Source organism: Lacerta agilis, chromosome 16 (genome assembly GCF_009819535.1).
Source record: "Lacerta agilis isolate rLacAgi1 chromosome 16, rLacAgi1.pri, whole genome shotgun sequence".
Lineage (NCBI taxonomy): Eukaryota > Metazoa > Chordata > Lepidosauria > Squamata > Lacertidae > Lacerta > Lacerta agilis.
Window position 1 is genome coordinate 3,772,909 of NC_046327.1, and position 19,303 is coordinate 3,792,211.

Genomic DNA, 19,303 nt, shown 5'->3' on the forward strand with positions numbered 1-19,303 from the left:
CAGCTTTTTTGCAAAGGGAAAAGCCCTGTTTTCTTGAGGATCAGCTAAAATTTTTGCAGCTTTTTTTGCAAAGGGGGAAAAGCAAAGCTCCTTTTGCAAAGGGGGAAAAGCAACTCACATTTCTGCAGCTTCTAAAGGAAAGGGAGCCTTTTCTACTGTTTCCAGACAGATAATCTAATCAGCCAGTCCCATGTCACTGGGGAAACAAACAACCTCCCTCTGCAACACATTCAACAATGGAGGCCGGGGCTGAAAGGGAGTCAGTGACTCTTATCTCTCTCCCAATCTCTTGCTGATCAGTTGCTGAGCGGGGTCCTTTCAACACCCCCTTTTCTCTTTGTAAAATAAAAAGCATGATCCTCTTTTGGCCCCTGGGCAATTCAGCTCCAGGGACCACCATTCACCCCTTAAGACGCACAGATATTTCCCCTTACTTTTTAGGAGGGAAAAAGTGTGTCTTATGGAGCGAAAAATACGGTACTTTGACTGCAGTTCTCAGTTGCTGTATCAACGCAACCTTTGTTCAAGAAAGCTTGCTTGTGTCTTTTGGAAGAAAATATCATGTGCTTTTTAAACCTTTTAATGAGGGTGAAAGAGGAGAGCGCAAAATATGGTCTGAAGCTCAACATCAAAAAAACTAAGATCATGGCCACTGGTCCCATCACCTCCTGGCAAATAGAAGGGGAAGAAATGGAGGAAGTCAGAGATTTCACTTTCTTGGGTTCCATGATCACTGCAGATGGTGACAGCAATCACGAAATTAGAAGACGCCTGCTTTTTGGGAGAAAAGCAATGACAAACCTAGACAGCATCTTAAAAAGCAAAGACATCACCTTGCCGACAAAGGTCCGTATAGTTAAAGCTATGGTTTTCCCAGTAGTAATGTACGGAAGTGAGAGCTGGACCATCAAGAAGGCTGATCGCCGAAGAATTGATGCTTTTGAATTATGGTGCTGGAGGAGACTCTTGAGAGTCCCATGGACTGCAAGAAGATCAAACCTATCCATTCTCAAAGAAATCAGCCCTGAGTGCTCACTAGAAGGGCAGATCCTGAAGTTGAGGCTCCAGTACTTTGGCCACCTCATGAGAAGAGAAGACTCCCTAGAAAAGACCCTGATGTTGGGAAAGATGGAGGGCACAAGGAGAAGGGGACGAAAGAGGATGAGATGGTTGGACAGTGTTCTCGAATCTACTAACATGAGTTTGGCCAAACTACGAGAGGCAGTGAAGGATAGGCGTGCCTGGCGTGCTCTGGTCCATGGGGTCACGAAGAGTCGGACACGACTGAACAACAACAACAACAAATCATGTGCTTTGTAAAAGGGAGAGAGAGAAGGAACACTGAAGGCGGCCAGTTGCTAAAAAGGAACAGATCTTCCAAAGTAAGTGTAAAATGTGATGGGGACTGCATAAATAACCAACAACCAGAGTTTAAAAAGGTGTCAATCGTGGGGAAAGAGTATACCAAACACCAAAATCTCTGGCTATATACACATACATGAATAACGTATGCAAAATCTTACACAGAATGGATATTAGTATTTCCCGTTAGGCAAAAACGCAAGGGCCAATTACATTAATTAATCCCTACAATCCTGCAAATGCACTTAACAAAATACCACGCCCCACAATTCCACTTCAAAATGAAACCTGAACATCAACCCAGAAACTACAGAATTATTAGCAACTGGTTTTTGCTGATTTTAGAAGGAGCAAAAAAGTAACCTGAATTTGGGAAGGGGGGGGGGGAAGCACACACAAACAACTTAGGGATCTTGGCCCTTGGAGGTGAAATGTCCAGAATTTAAGAAGGCAAATATAAACTCATATAAAAAAGAAAAGCTCAGCTGGCATCTGTTACTAAAAACAAGTAGGCCCAGTATCACCACACACACACACACACACACACACACACACGTGTGTATACACACACACACACACACACACACAGAGCAACCCTCCTTCCTTTGCAATATAAATGTAGGCGCACAGGCTGTGTTTCTTCCCTTCAGCAGCTTGTAATTGTTTTGTGCCCAAACCTACGTTACTTCTAATATTTCCTCAGAACCTTAAAAGTACAATTTCTTGAAAGGAACAGCGAGATTCTGTGCCTTGAAAGACTGGCAGCCCGACTTCATGGAGTGGAGCAGCTTTGAGAGGTGGCTCCCTGGGTTACGGCACTCTGCGGACTTCAAGAACCCTTTAAAAAAATTAGTCACTCCCCTGGAGAGTACAACTCTATTTTATCCTGTTTCTTGCTGGGTCTTTATCCTTTATGTTGGCAAGAAGACAAGACTGCAAACTGGAGACTTAATGACACCTGGGCTTCAAAGGACTTCACTTTATTTCAACTATTTTATTTTCCTCTCTTACAACCCTCACTTTGATTCCACTGAACACATGATAGTCTTCAACTAATTCACCTCTTCTGATAACAGTCCTGCTCCTTCATAAAGCAAGTCAATTCTTCAAAGGGAGGGGCATCCCTTGCCCTAGAGAATCCCCCAACCCTTCTATTTGATGAATCTCATTTCCCCCCTTAATAGATCTATTCACTATCACATTATTTGTTTTTATGTGAATAACTTTTTGCCTGCGTACCAGTCCTTCTGATTTATATCCACAAAACCAGATAGGTGTTTGGAAAGGAGGTGGCCTATCGATGTTGTTGGACTACAACTCCCATCATTCCTGACCTGTGGGCACTCTGGGCTGGAAATGATGGGAGCTGGAGTCCCAGCAGGTTCTAGAGATCTGGAAACCAAATCACGAATGACTGAGGGAGTTGGGTATGTTTAGCCTGGAAAAGAGGAGACTGAGAGGAGATGCAACGGCCATGTCTATTCAAATATCTAAAGGGAAGACAGAGAAGCCTGTTTTCTCCTGCTTTTGACTGTAGGACCCGAAGCAATGGATTCAAGTTACTGTACATGGAAGGACATTCCGACTAAAAGAAAGAAGATGGGAAGAGCCGTTTTGACAGCGGAACCGACTCCCTCAGGAGGTGGTGGACACTCTTTCCTTGGAGGTTTGTAAGCAGAGGTTGGATTGCCATCTGTCAGGGAATGCTTTAGTTGAGATTCCAGCACCGTAGGCCTGGATAAGCACGCAAATGTAAATACTTTGCATATATTCTTCTTTTAGTTCTACGAGTAAACGCTTTTGAATATTTTAACAAGCGTTTGGACATTGTTTTAATTTCAAGGAAAGAATCGGTACTTGGGCTTCCTAGCTGCAGCTGAGCTACTCTGCCAGCAAAGCATTAATATTAATTACACGGAAGATTTACAAATTAACTCTTGCTGCAGTATCATGGAGGCTACTTCTTTACACCTTAGGGCAGAGGACATCAAAAGCCACCGTCAACGGCCTTTGAGTGTTCATAAACTCAGAAAATATAGTCCAACAGATACTGGGGTCCTTAGGGTGCCGTCACCTTTAGATAGGATAAATAGGTTATGCCAAGACTACTTTATCTTGCTGCCTCGCTCACAAGAGCGCAGACTGTTTCCATGTGTTTAACCACCTTTTGTTACGGCAACTAGCCTATGAACCGATGCCTGATACACAGTTCAGCATAAAGCGAATTTCAAGAAGTTTAATTCTACCGCACCGTAGGAGGAGCAATCACCAAGAGGGAAAAGCATCTGGTGCTTCGCGTAATAACGGAAAGAAGCCAATGTTTTCACTCTGCAGGTAACTTTCGCCTGGTAACTAAATGGGAAACACAACTGCAGGATCCAATTAAACAATGCAAGTTCTGGAATGCCTTCACACAAATTCATACACTTCCCAAAGAAAGTAGAAGTTAATAGCACCAAAAAGAGAGGGAAAGAAAATCATTTCTTTAAGCATACAGAAATTCCCAAGCAATTTAAAATTGGTTTGGAAACCAAACCACTGAAATAATATACTAAATATTTAAAGAATACTTTTTAGAAGTTTATGGTTTCCTGGCAGAAATATTGTACCTGTGCCCTTGCGTGAACTTCCCCGAGGAGCCCAGAATATTGCTGTTCCAATTCCTTCTTCTGCTTCAGCCAACAGCTTTCCTGAGCTTTCATCTGTTCCGTTACTTTGCTGAAAGTGTCTTCCTGCGTCTGCTGAAGCTCCCTCATCGTATCAGACTTGTTCTTACAAACATACTCAAGGTGAGATATCTGCATGGTTAGTGTGAAATAAAATCTTTGTTTAGCATTCTTTATGGGTATATTCCCAGCCCTAACTTAAACCAGGGGACTTGGAAATGTATTCAAAATCGTGGGCCGAACCCTGTAACCCGGAGGGAAATTAAGCGCTCTTTGGTAACAGTGAAAAGCCAACTATCCAGAGTTCTGACTCACATTGCACAAATGAAAATTCCGATAATAAACTAGTATGCAGGCTTCACTATCAGTTTATCTTCCAAAAGCCTCAGCATAAACACCCACGCTAGTGAAAGAAACAAGCCAGGAGATCAGGGGTGTAGCGTGGGGGGACGGGACAGGGGGACCGTAGTCCTGGATACATGGTTTTTTAAAAACATATTTTTTATTAAAGATTTCTTGGTTTACAAAAGTATGTGCAATGTCTCTTTTTTCAAGTTACATTTTCTACGGATCAGTTTCATTTGTTGAGACATTAGTGTTGCATTAGAAGAAGAGTTTGGATTTGATATCCCGCTTTGTCGCTACCCAAAGGAGTCTCAAAGCGGCTAACATTCTCCTTTCCCTTCATCCCCCACAACAAAGACTCTGTGAGGTGAGTGGGGCCGAGAGACTTCAAAGAAGTGTGACTACCCCAAGGTCACCCAGCAGCTGGTTGTGGAGGAGCAGAGACGCGAACCCGGTTCACCAGATTACGAGTCCACCGCTCTTAACCATTACACCACACTGGCTGTAGGAAGAAAAGGGGGGAAGAGGTAGGGGGGGGAATGGTGAGTGGGGGTGGAGTCGGGTGGCGATGTTTCTATTTTACTTAATGTATGTGTGGGGTTTCATGTCAGCGTCACTTGTGTGGGTTCTCTTGACTATTCGCTTGTGTTCCTTTGGTGGTGAGAGAAGTTGGAGTTGGCCTAGGGCATGGGTAGGCAAACTAAGGCCCAGGGGCTGGATGCGGCCCAATTGCCTTCTCAATCCGGCCCACAGATAGTCCAGGAATCAGCGTGTTTTTACATGAGTAGAATGTGTGCTTTTATTTTAAATGCATCTCTGGGTTATTTGTGGGGCATAGGAATTCGTTTATTCCCCCCCCAAAAAATACAGTCCGGCCCCCCACAAGGTCTGAGGGACAGTGGACCGGCCCCCTGCTGAAAACGTTTGCCGACCCCTGGCCTAGGGTGTGGTTGGTTGCCTTTGATTGGCTGTAGTGAACTTTGTTTTCATGTGTGATTTGGGTGGGTGTGTATTTTTGAATCAGGTCAGCCATATTGATTCGTATACTGTTGGTGGATTCTTGTCGTTGTCTTGTTGGGCTGTGTATGTGATAAAGGGGAGCCATACCGGAGTGAAGGCGTCTTCTTCCATTTGTCCCCGTATCAGTTTCAGTTTATTGGTTAGTTTTTTCTAATAATATATTTTAATGTATTTTAATATTTGTTGGAAGCTGCCCAGAGTGGTTGGGGAAACCCAGCCAGATGGGCGGGGTACAAATAATAAATTATTATTATTATTATTATTAGAAGACAGTTTCCCATACTATTTGGTACCATTGGTCCGTAATTACTTCTGACAGGTCTCTCCAGTGTCTGGCTATGGTGTTTCTGACAACACGATTAAGAGTGGGCACAACCCAGGCGTCCCCATGCAGGGATCCCCGTCCTCACCAGCCTGCCATCGGGGGTCTCTGAATGGCTGCCCGTACATCACCGGAGGGGTGAGCACACCAGGACCCACGTTGGCTGGCCAGGCTCCCCCCTGCCTGAGCAGGTAGTTCAGCACAGCCCTGTGAACCCTCTGTGACCCATGCCCACCCAGTGGTGTGGGCATCAAGGGGTGATCTGGCATGCGGGGTGGGGTGTCCACCCTCTGCGTCCCGCCCTGCAGGTACGCCCCGGGCACCAGCAAAGGACGCAACACCACTACAGGAGGTAGTAGGGTTTAGAGCAGGCATAGACAAACTCCGGCCCTCCTGATGTTTGGGACTACAATCCTCATCATCCCTAGCTAACAGGACCGGTGGTCAGGGATGATGGGAATTGTAGTCCCTAACATCTGGAGGGCCGGAGTTTGCCTATGCCTGGTCTAGAGATCCCGTCCATCAGTCTTCAGGTGAGTTTGGCAGCTAATCTCTCCCTGCACCGAGTTCTCTACTCACTCGCCACCTTTCCTGTTGCAAATCAGTAACAGGGCCCAAATGATGGATTGGGCAGATTCTTGTGCTGTGATTAGGCCCTGCACAAAGCAAAGTGTATTGTAAAGCAGCATGGTAGGCGAAGTGATTTTCCTATTGAATTAATTAACCCGTTAATAGAGACACATTAAAAACTAATCTGATGGGGAAAGCGTTACATATTTGCTGTACCCAATGGATAAGCGTATGCATGCACAATTTTAGAGAGTAATAATAATAATAATAATAATAATTTAGTAGTACCCCACCCGGCTTCCAACATATACAGTTGCTCTATTTCTCAAAACAACAACTCCTGAAAATAAATTAAGTTCTGTAGTTACTGTTTTGATGGTTCAGGTGATCCACTCCTGTCAGAATTTCAAAGATTTTAAAGCGGTTGTGTGTCGGGTTAAGGAAACGTGCTTAAATTGGCATGTCTCTATGTTTGTTTTAATGCAGATAAATCTAGACAGCAAGGCCAAAGTATTCATTTTATGCAACTGCAGACGAGAACATTCATTACAGCAAAAGTAGTTTGGGAAGTAGCACTCCCTAGTTAACTAAAGTTAATCTAGCCTCACAATTACCTAATTACCTTTTGGTTTGTTTCAAAACTAGACTTCATAAAAACAAGAAGAGGGTTTGGGAGTGTTGAACTTCTTCGTGCTGCTTGGATGAGAAACTGAACCAGTTTCCATCTTACAAAATGATGGCAATGCCTTCCTTTTTTCCCTATTTCAATGCGCATTTGGGGAGCTGTGCCCCTAGATTTTGGAATCTCCTCAGCACCCTGTGAAAGATCCGGGAGTTTCCCCTCTTTCAGTCAGGATGTGAAGACCTTTATTTTCAGGCAGGCTTTGTATACCCCACATTTTACTAATTGTTTTTAATTCCGGCTGTTGATTTAATTCTACTTTTTCCCCGCTTGCAATTTTATTTACATGTTTACAATCTTTTAATTCCACTTTGGGAATCTGACAGGATTGAAAAAGCATTTGGGGAAGAACCCAAATAAAGTATATAATTGCAGTTTCTTAAGTCCCAGTCACAAAGAAGAAGAAGAAGAGGAGGAGGAGGAGGAGGAGAAGGAGGAGTTTGCATTTGATATCCCGCTTTATCACTACCCAAAGGAGTCTCAAAGCGGCTCACATTCTCCTTTCCCTTCCTCCCCCACAACAAACACTCTGTGAGGTGAGTGGGGCTGAGAAACTTCAGAGAAGTGTGACTAGCCCAAGGTCACCCAGCAGCCGCATGTGGAGGAGCGGAGATGCGAACCCAGTTCACCAGATTACAAGTCCACTGCTCTTAACCACTACACCACACTGGCTCTCTTAGCTGACCGATACATTTATTCAGCAGTTTATAGAGCTTCAAAGTGCCTTTTCGACTACCACTTTGAATTAACTACTTTTTTCGGTGGTGGGGGCAATATTTCAAACAGAATTTCCTTAGTGTATTCGCTTGGCTCTTAGGTATAGACTTAAACCATCCCTTCATCCTAAACTTGAAATGAGTTCTGGCCGATGCAAAACATTTCCTCCTTCCCGTCCCTCCGGATTGAGGCCAAAATCTGAAACTTTGCTACCAGACGGCAGAACACAACTGCAGCTCGCCCAGTGAGCCAGGAATGGAATCTGCAGAAGCGTTACAGCTAAGGCCGCGGAGCCACTTCATCATAACAAAATGAGGGAATTATTTATTTTCAGCGGAAACCACACAGCATATTCAAGAACCTCGCTGCCGGGGCCTCCCTTGAGGAAAATATTTATCTTCTTTAAACTCATGATGTATTTATCACTACACCCTGCATTATATTTACAAAATGTAAGCATATCAAAGAAGAGCAACGGCCATTTCTTGGGAACACTCTCCAAATAACTCCTCCAATTCACAAGCAAATATTTTAAAGATGATGTTCCTCGAGTCGGTGCATTTTGTTTCTGTTTTATGCCGAGATAAAGAGTTGGTTTATTAGTGTAAATGACTAAGTCCTTTGAATAGCTTCATCAGTAAGATTAATTTATTTTCTTTTAATTAGGTCCCTGTGGCTAACGCTGGCTAGTAGTATTAGCAAGTCCTGCATGGAAGCTGGAGCTCAGAGACTTCATAAAGACTTCAGTCACATTTACATGCCCACAGCAATGGCATCAAACCGAGCTGTAGACAAGCCGTAATTAACGGTATTGAATTATTAACATCCAAATTCTTTTTGAAATAAGATGAATGTCAGTCCTTCTTAACGATACTGTGATGTGGACAAATGTCACTGGATTTAATGGAGTCGGCCGGCGCCTCAAGACAGTACCTTCTCATTAGCCTTGTTGAGGTCTAAGATCAGGGCATCAACATTCTCCTGCAAGACTGTGCAAAGCTCCGGCCAGGAGAATTTATCCAGGATGCCTTCTGGTTGTTTTAGAAGAACGCAGCCCGCTACCAAGTGCTGGTACAAAGTGTGGAGGAAGGTTAGCTTCTCCTGCGAGACGGGATTTAATAAAAAGGAAGAAAAGGGGGGGGGAAGAGAGAGAGAAATAACTGTAAATGGAGTCAGAGTCCAATGAAATATGTCATGTAAACAATAATGTGTGTGTTCCAAAGGAATATACGACCTATGCTCCAATCATTAGTCAAAATCAGAAAACAGATAATTGCCCATTACACACACACACACACAAGCTGATCCTGCAGACACTTACTAGAAGGCGGGCAGAATGAAGAGACGCAGGATAAGACCCCGCACAATTATGCAAACCATAACCAACATATTTTCGCATCTGTTAATGAGATGCTGGTTGAAGTTATCTAATGCAGTCAAACCTCGGTTCCCCAACGGCTCCGTTTTCGAACGTTTCGCCTCCCAAACGCTGAATACCCGGAAGTAAATGCCCTGGTTTTCGAACGTTTTTCAGAAGCCGGATGTCCAACGTGGCTTCTGCTCGAGCGCAGGAAGCTCTTGCAACCAATCGGAAGCCGCGCCTCGGTTGTCGAACGTTTCGGAAGCCGAATGGGCTTCCGGAACAGATTGCGTTCGACAACCGAGGTTTGGCTGTAAGCAACAAAAAGACCACCGTAACACTTGGCATAAACCACAACATAAATAAATAACAATTGCCCTGAACCCCTAAAAAACTGGGCTTTCCTTCTCCCAAAAAAATACCTCAACAAATTTAACCTGAACCCCCAAAACAGGGTTTCCCTCCCTAAAAAAAGCTCAACAACTGTGACCTGAACCCCCCAAAACAGGGGGGGGTAGATCACTGCCAGTTTTTAACTCTGGGAGTAGATCGCAGTCTCTTGGGAGTTGGCCACCCCTACTATAGAGTCAACATTATAGATTAACCTCTCTGACAATCCTTCTGGTTTCTCATCCATCTACAGGGCAGAAGAATTGTATCCTGCATCATTTCACATGACGGGAAAAAAAAAAACATGATTTAAGAGTTTTTCTCCAAGTCCAAACCAAAGGCTAGAATCCCGATCCAAACCCCACTTGGTTCGGTAAAAAATATTTCCACGGCTTCCAGTATGCTTTAGATACAGTCCAACTCAGAGCGTTTCCAAAGAGATTTTACAAAGGCATTAAGAATGGAATTGCTATTGTGATTCCCCCCCCCCCCCGCAACCCTCGACCATATTTTGGTGTTTCAAATCCCTTGTGGGAAACCACCAACAAGGCACAGTGAAATATTAACAAAAAGCGTTTCCACCCAATCTTTTCGCTTCTCGTTGTTAATTTAATCTGTCGCCATTGTGTCCTTTTTGCTTGGGCTGTGATAAACCAAGCGTGGTAATCATCCGTTTGGCCTGGAGAAGGAATCCAAGGTCCCAAAATCAATTCACACATGTCGAACCCGACCACAACGCTGTAGACACGCTGACTTTACAATATAGTCAGGCTTCTAGTTTCCTCTACTTTAATCACTATCTGATGAGAAGAACAATTCCAACTGATCCATATGGACACAATTTAAATCCCAGACTGTTAGAAGGGTGGAAAGAATGTTTCCTTTTTACTCACTTGGCATTCCCGCTCGTATTTGTTAGAGTAATGAGCTCAATATGCAGCACAATTTCGATAAAGGATAATACAGTTGATGTACCTAGCGCAGGAAAAGTTGTGTGTGTGTGCAAAAGAAAAAAAAAACCACAACCAACTAGCAACAACAACTAAGTGCAAACACACTGTGTATTTTTAAAAATAGGATAAACAACGTGGTAGAAAGCATGTTTCAAAATAACACTTCATGAAACAATTATTGTGATCTGCCGCTACCCAAAAAACAGGAAACTAGTCTTACTTGGTTGGTGGGCGGGTAAAATGACCCAGATCCTACATGCTGCACTGCATTTTTTGGGTTGTCATTTGAAACAGTTAATAACAATTAGTGCCAAGGGACTGCAAAGCTAATCCGTTCCAACTGCAGATATGTTCCAAACGTACATGTTTCATTTAGCAAAGCAGGAGCTAAAAATATGTACAAAAAACCCCAGCCCAAGACATGTTTCTTAAAATACACTTATGTCTCCATAATAATTTTTTTTAAAAAAAATAGAAACGAATCAAATACACTGTATATTCTGGCGTATAAGACTACTTTTTAATCCAGGAAAATCTTCTCAAAAGTCGGGGGTCATCTTATATGCTGGGTGGAGAATCTGCGGTCGAGTATATCTCAAACTCTATATTTCAACTGGGAAAGTTGTGGGTCGTCCTATACGCCCAGTCATCTTATACGCCGGAAAATACGGTACTTAATGGCAGAAGTAAAATCGCATGTGGGCCTTGCAGAGGGCTTGCCGTAACGTAATATCTCATTGTGGAATCTAAAGCTACACACGAGTCATCAGATATATGTAAATGTGAAATGCTAGGATTAAAGATGCATTTAGACAGACATCTTTTTTCTGTTAATACCTCTGTATCCTTCTCATAAGCTTGCGCAAGCTTCTGGATGTCATGTTCGGATTCTTCAGAGCGCATTTTCTCCTTCTCCCAGCAGTGCAGTAGATTCTGCAACTCCTTTTTCAAAGTGGCTATTAAAGCTTCTCTATCTGCACTCTTGGCATTCCAATGGGTTAACTCTTGGTTGGCGCCAGCAAGGCTGTTCTTCGCCTCCTAAAAATGACACGGTAGAAAACAGGAAAGGTAACAGAAGCATAGCATCCAGCCTCTTGAAAATAGGAAATCCGGTAGACTCCCAGCACGTTTCCGAGCACAAGTGTTGGTGCTGACCTTTAAAGCCCTAAATGGCCTCGGTCCTGTATACCTGAAGGAACATCTCCACCCCCATTGTTCAGCCCGGACACAGCCCGGACACAGAGGTCCAGCTCCGATGGCCTTCTGGCGGTCCGTCCCTGCGAGAAGTGAGGTTACAGGGAACCAGGCAGAGGGCCTTCTCGGTGGTGGCGCCTGCCCTGTGGAACACGCTCCCATCAGATGTCAAGGAAATAAACAACTATCTGACATTTAGAAGACATCCGAAGGCAGCCTTGTTTAGGGAAGTTTTTAATGATTGATGTTTTAACGTGCAGTGGTACCTCTAGTTATGAACTTTATTCGTTCTGGAGGTCCGTTCTCAACCTGAAACTGTTCTTAACTAGAGGCGTGCTTTCGCTAATGGGGCCTCTTGCTGCTACTGCTGCGCTACCGGCACACAATTTCTGTTCTCATCCTGGGGAAGAGTTCTCAACTCGAGGTAACTCTTCCAGGTTAGCAGAGTTGGTAACCTGAAGCGTTTGTAACCTGAGGCATTTGTAACTCAAGGTACCACTGTATTTTTAATCTTTTGTTGGAAGCCGCCTAGAGTGGCTGGGGAAAAAATTAATAATAATAATAATAATAATATCTACAGTCAAATGCACATTTCTAAATATCAATAAGAAAAGCCATTTATTCCAGTTATAATCTACAACAACAATAACTACCACTAATACAGAGTTTAACCCCACAGTTGGATAATAATGGAGTGGTTTCTATGAAACCATGTTTTTCCTCCCTACAACCACCCTACAAACTTCTAGTGTTTTAACAAACATCTCTAGAAACACCACTTCCAAAGTCTGCAAGGGTTCAACTTTCCAGAAATGGGGAGATTTTTCCCATGGAAACACTTCAAAAGTTAGGGGTGGGTGGGTGGGGAAAGAAATACACAGTAGTTTTTCCTAAACATATAAAGGAATTAAAGGAAAACAACAATGCAATCTTACTCATGCCTACTCTGAAGTAAAAGCCACGGAGTTCAATTGAGTTTACTTCCAGGTAAGTGGAAAGAGGATTGCAGAATAGGTGTCAATTCGCAGCGATGATGCCAGGGCCGGCACGTCTAGGAGGCTGCTTGAAGCAGTTGCCTCGGGAAGCGAATCCTGTGGGGCTGTGCTCCCATGGTTACCCCCACCCCCACTCCGCCCCTGCTCCCAGGGTCACATAGCCCACAGCAGCTTCTGGCGAGATCCTGCGGGACTTTTTGCAAGATCTCGCCGGAAGTTGCTGCTGCACAACCCTGGAAAGCGAGGTTTTGGGGGCGGCACCGTCCCATGTCGCCTCAGGTGGCAAAACAACACAAGCCACCCCGATCCCTGCCCTCACAATGGCATAATTTGGGGTGACAGTAAAGGTAAAGGGACCCCTGACCGTTAGGTCCAGTCGCGAACGACTCTGGGGTTGCAGCGCTCATCTCGCTCTATAGGCCGAGAGAGCCGGCGTTTGTCTCCAGACAGCTTCCGGGTCATGTGGCCAGCATGACTAATCCACTTCGGGCGCAACGGGACACAGAAACCAGAGCACACAGAAACACTGTTTACCTTCCCGCCGGAGCGGTACCTATTTATCTACTTGAACTTTGACGTGCTTTCAAACTGCTAGGTTGGCAGGAGCAGGGACCGAGCAACGGGAGCTCACCCCGTCGCGGGGATTCAAACCGCCGACCTTCTGATCGGCAAGCCCTAGGCTCTGTGGTCTAGACCACAGCGCCACCCGCGTCCCATTTGGGGTGACAGTATTAAGCCCAAATAGGAGTCAACTGGATATACATGACTCATCTAAAGGAAAAGGCGACTGTTCAAACAGTAACAAGAATACTTTTAAGGCCAAGTTTTATATTCACACTGCAGGCACGAGAATTAAGGAAACAAGATGAAGAAAATAAAAATATAAAATATGTTTGTATTGGGTTCAGAGATGCAAGAGTGGAACGCTGCTTTTGGAATTGGGTTCCCCCATCTGTTTATTTTCCTTATTGACCCCTTTCTCCCCACCCACCCAAAAGGACTCTTGAGAATCTGGAATTCCTTTGGAATGGTATGTGACATGGCATGGGGGGCTGCGGCAGAATTGGGGGGGTCACCTTGCACAGTTGAAGTGCTTTTCCAGTTCCACAGGGCACTTTTGGTCAAACTACTTCAGCACAAAGTTAGTTAGAACAACATTCTGGCATTCTATCATATCCAAATCTTCAGGGACATGTTATCAGCCCTTAACCATTTATTCTGGAGTAAGCCTACTGGAAGCTCATGAAACACCCAAACATGTTTTTCAGGAGCCCCTTTCCCCACCAAGATGAAACACACTGGAAATCTATTTAATCGACGAAACATTTAGGCACGTTAATATAGAGATACCTGAAGTTCTTGAGCTTGAAAATTTAGTTGGTGTTGGGAAGCTTCCAACTCTTTTGCCATCTTCTCAGACACAACTGTCATTCTCTTTAGCTGGGAGGGATAGGTGAGAAGGAACAATAAAACGTAATTGCCAACAGGTGATGTACAATCCTACCCACACTGACTTTTCTAGCAGTAACCATCACTGAACAGAGCGTCCATTGCCGTAATACTTGCCAGTGTAAGGCTTGGTGTTTTCTAGTTTAGAAGAAGATAAGAAGAGTTTGGATTTTTTATCCCGCTTTATCACTACCCGAAGGAGTCTCAAAGCGGCTCACATTCTCCTTTCCCTTCCTCCCCCACAACAAACACTCTGTGAGGTGAGTGGGGCTGAGAGACTTCAGAGAAGTGTGACTAGCCCAAGGTCACCCAGCAGCTGCATGTGGAAGAGCGGGGAAGCGAACCCGGTTCACCAGATTACAAGTCCACCGCTCTTAACCACTACACCACACTGGCTCTTTCCTCTTTTATTATATCGCAGTGTCGCTCTCCACCGCATTCCCTCTAGCCGGCGTCACCTAAAGCTACACAAAGTGTATTTTCAGCCATGACTGGGTTCCAATAAAATCATTAGCCTCTCAGCTCTGCAAGCCTGTGCATGTCTACTCAGGAGTAAGAGCTCTTGAATTCCATGGGACTTTGCAGGCAAGGACGTATGGATTTCAGCGCAAGTGTGGCTCGATGTATACTTTTAAAATGTGCAAAAACAAGCCCAATGGTCATGACTAATATACACATCCGAAATATGTGCAGCAGGAAGAAGCTGCGTGGATCTTTGTGTATTTTTAAGCTGATAATGCTCTTTTACAAGCCCAGGAAGCTATGCAATGTGCAACAAGGGACTGGTTTTGAATGAACGTGCCTAGAGATTATCTAATTGTTATTATTATTTTTGTTCTTTCAGAAAGTTTAGTTACTAATTACATTAAAGGAAAAGAGAGCTAGGAGACGCTCTCAGCGAGGGAAAGGGAAGAAGGGCATAGATCTGCCCCATCTGCATTTCATGCTCTCCGTGGTCTCTGACTCCATATGACAATTTCAGGGTCGAGCACCGGCAGTCCTACTGGGAAGTCTTGTGGCAGGTCATCAGTTGGCCCCGCACTGCTTGCGATTCATTTTCCTTGACAGTTCATTCTTCTTGCTGACAGAATACTCTCTCTGCTTTCTTAACAGCCACCCCCTTGGTCTCCCCCACTGCTGTCTCTGGCATCATTTCACAACAAAACAACCTTCCCGAGCCAAAGCCTGCTGAGTCGACTTTTGAGCGGCGCTGAAGATCAGGTGCCATTCAGCCTCCCAAATAGAAATTCACAGCGGATACCCTGCGTCTGGTCGCTCAATCCTAGGCCTCGGAAGGCCGCTAAACATGTGGGTCGTCAACAGGAGAGACCTAACAGGGGCTGCCGTGCGCAGATATGACTTTATTTTGTGCCCCTCCGAAATGCTCCACAGCGTACTTGATTTTGCAATTTGGCCGCTTGCAATTATTTACTATAACGGACCAAAAATGCTTCTTAACATTCTTACGGTTCAGTATTTTAGATTTCTTTTTTTTTTCCATTTTGATTTCCCCTTGCTTTCGTCCAAAAACAATCGTCTCTCATAAATTCTAACACAGAGTAATCACTCGGTGCAAGCCTCTGAATTATTATTGTTGTTGTTATCATTTATTGCCTACCCTTCACCTTAAGGTCCAGGGGCAGGTTTCAATTATACTGCCATTGAACTGTTTAAGCTCCAGGATGAACGGGGGGGACAGGGGGGACACCCACCCTGGCAAGCGGTAGAATATAGCTAGGACATATCACAGACCAATCCATAACTCAGTTCAGCTGAAGTAATTTGATTTAAGTTCCATTTAACACCTAATGAAGTTAATGAGACTAAACCGACATAAAAAGTACGTGTTTAATGAACTTCTGCTCCTGCACTGAAGTACTAAAATACAGGGTATCTCAATCATTATGAACACTTTAATAAATTAAAAATTCCTACGTCGGATAACTTTAACAAAGCAGCTACCGGTAGCTCTCTCTCCTGCAGGACTTAAAAATGCACGGAACATTCAAGACAGCGCAAAGGATCTCAACTTGTAACGTAACTGTTTTCCTAATGCAAAAGCATGCACGTTTATTCACCTGTAATCACTTTAAGGTATTTACGCCAAAATCGCACATTATATATTTATGCTAAAGCCTTCAAAGAAGCAGTGGATGATAGGCATCGGGTATGCATGTGTATTCACTAAAAAAATAATTGGGAAGCACAATGCTTTGCTTGATGTGTATATATTTATATTTTTAAAAGCACACAGCTGAAGAGTTTCCTAAGTTTAAGTGAATCATGACCATAGGGCAAGCTTAGAGGAAGAACAGTGACAAAAGATTATTTCTTTTTCTTATCTGTGAAGCTGTCAACTCCACATTCCCAGTGTTTTGACCTCTGTAACAAGCCAGGAATCTCTAGTATCGGGGGCCGAAGGCTATGTGTAAGGAGCCAAACAGTGCAAGTGTTACCTCATTAGCTGCATCTTCCAGCTTGTTCTGGTAATCTGTCAAGGTATGCCTCAAAGTCTCAAGGACAAGAGTGAAGCTCGGAGGTTTATCTTTGTCCTTGTGAATGCCTGGAGAAAAATACAGAATCAAAACAAAGCCCTTCGAGTTGAGCAGGAGACAGAAAACTTCTCCAAGAGCAACAGAGATATTTAAATTAGCTGGGCTCCAGTGACAACACAGAATGTTGAACAACCACCGTGTTTTCTCTAAGGCATACTGGAGTAACTGTTCTTTAATGCCAAGCAAAGCTTGAAGAAAACTCTCGCGCTGTGGCTGCAAATTCACCACATGAAAAATGTTAACTCCAATTTGGTTTGCTGCACGTCATGAGGTCTATCTCTGATCTTATTTTTTAAAGGGGTCTAATGACTGCCGTCCCAACGTGTCGTTCGGAAATGATAGCCGTCCAAATGAAGCAAATATTTGTTTTTAAGTGTGCGGTGTTCGTGCCTTTGTTGCTTCAGGTTCAGTCGTGCCTTTCAAAACGAAACGTTCCTACACGCAACCGTGCCAAGGAACACAGGACTTCCTATTATGCCTGGGTGCAACTTAACGCCGTTGAAATGTGATTCTGGGTGTGATTTATCTCCCTACCCTGCATGCAAATGGGGGTGGGGAATCCAGTTGATTTCCGAAGCTATTTAAGCTCACGACCACATGGTCCCCAGTGCTCCTTTCCCTCTTACTCCCTCCACCCTCCAGCTCAGATTCCAGTATTCCCACTTGTCATAACCGGTACAGTCGTGCAAGACTTCCGCTATGAGCTCAGATCACGGTTTGGCATGCCATCAGTCAAGCCACTTTCTCAAGATTTGTGCCAAACTGCACTCCCAAGCCCAGTGACCGCAAACAACTTTATGCTAAGAACTGTTCCTGAACGCCCTTCTCAAGAACTAGGAAGGAAATCAGCTCAGATGGGCATTTAGCTTCCAGGAATATTTTTTAAAGGAGCATTTTCAGTTTTTGCTGGAGGAAGAGCCACAAAGGTGCACAGTCGTACCTTGGAAGTCAAACAACTTAGTTCCCAAACGTTTTGGCTCCCGAACGTCGCAAACCCGGAAGTGAGTGATCCGGTTTACGAATTGTTTTTGGAAGCCGAACGTCCGGCGGGGTTTTCACGGCTTCCGATTGGCTGCAGGAGCTTCCTGCAGCCAATCAGAAGCCACACCTTGGTTTCCGTACGTTTTGGAAGTTGAACGGACTTCCGGAACGGATTGGTTCGACTTCCAAGGTACGACTGTACTTCCAAATTGTTGCAATGCCGTTGTATTGTCCGAAAGGGAACTCATACAGATAAAAATTGACAAACTTTGGCATAATCCCATGCCACATGTTTCCTGGAATTCTACTTGCACGCTGAAGTTCAAAGCCTGAAACACTGTGAGCTCCTGTGCAGGCATATCTTTACAAAAGGTGCAGAACAGAACATCCCTTCTCATCCATTGCTCCTAGATTGGAGGCCACCAAGAGCCCAAGAGAACTTGCGCTGCAAATTTTGCCTCTTACATTTCAGAATCTGAAGCTGTGGGTAACGGATCCCACATTTAAAAAAAAAAAAAATCCTTAAAAAACTAATATTTGGGCAAATATCCAAATGAGAGCAGGAGATTCCACATTAAAAGACAAACACACACACACACACACCAGCTTGAACTCTTAGGGCTAAACTACAGTTTATTTCTGGGGGTTTTGGTTTTTTAATGGTATGCTTATGCTGACCACTTTGATTTTGAAGAAAAAGCAGCCATTCAGAATTGGGTATTTTAATTTTACAGTGGTACCTCTGGTTAAGTTACTTAATTCGTTCTAGAGGTCTGTTCTTAACCTGAAACTGTTCTTAACCTGAAGCACCACTTTAGCTAATGGGGCCTCCTGCTGCCGCTGCACCGCCAGAGCACGATTTCTGTTCTTATCCTGAAGCAAAGTTCTTAACCTGAAGCGTTATTACTGGGTTAGTGGAGTCTGTAACCTGAAGCGTATGTAACCTGAGGTACCGCTGTATTGTTTTATCAAACTGCGGGAGGCAGTGGAAGACAGGCGTGCCTGGCGTGCTCTGGTCCATGAGGTCGCGAAGAGTCGGGCACGACTAAACGACTAGACAACAACAAAATGCTTTGCTTCCCTTGTATTTTATGGTTGCTGCTATAATTAAATACCGCCCTTGGATCTGTCTGGGTGAAGGGAAATTTAGATATAATAAATAAATAAAATAAATAGGCTCCCAATCCCGCCTGGGTCCTTCATTCCTTTCCCACCAGGACCTGACCCCTCCCTGGTTGCTATTTGCCCCTCGAAGGTGCAATTTGCAGTAGTCAAAACTATTTGAAACATCGCCATGCAACTCTTGGTGACGCCTTCAATAGTTTTAATGAGTTGTGGGTAAACCTTTGTTCTAATTTGTATCTGAAGAAGTGTGCATGCACACGAAAGCTCATACCAAGAACAAACTCTAAGGTGCTACTGGAAGGAATTTTTTTTATTTCTTATTTTCCTTTCTTCTATGTCACCCTTCATCCCAGGGTGGTTTACAATACAAGAACACACAGAATGCATACCATAATAACAAACAATAACCCCCCTCCATGCACACAGTCAAACAGGCCACAGATTGTTAACCACCAAGAAAGCCCAACCACATGGGCAGAAATTTTACGTAGCCTGGGGCTGCCATACACCCGGGATTTCCTGGACGTAGTTGGGATTTGCCTGCCGAAAATGGCGTCCGGGCGGAGTTTTCGGAAAGCGGTAAGGAATGGCTGGGAAAATCCATATCGGAAGTGATG

The 19,303-nt window shown here is 44.2% G+C and overlaps 1 protein-coding gene across 1 annotated transcript in view; it reads right to left on the minus strand.

Annotated features, from left to right (window-relative positions):
* CCDC171 (coiled-coil domain containing 171) overlaps positions 1-19,303 on the minus strand; it is a 190,377-nt gene that overhangs the window by 110,779 nt on the left and 60,295 nt on the right. The window contains exons 11-15 of the mRNA XM_033173593.1: positions 16,482-16,588; positions 13,927-14,016; positions 11,225-11,425; positions 8,618-8,785; positions 3,972-4,160 (exon numbers count right to left, since the gene is read on the minus strand). Of these exons, the coding sequence (XP_033029484.1) occupies positions 3,972-4,160; positions 8,618-8,785; positions 11,225-11,425; positions 13,927-14,016; positions 16,482-16,588 (755 nt within the window). The remainder of the gene's footprint in view (positions 1-3,971; positions 4,161-8,617; positions 8,786-11,224; positions 11,426-13,926; positions 14,017-16,481; positions 16,589-19,303) is intronic.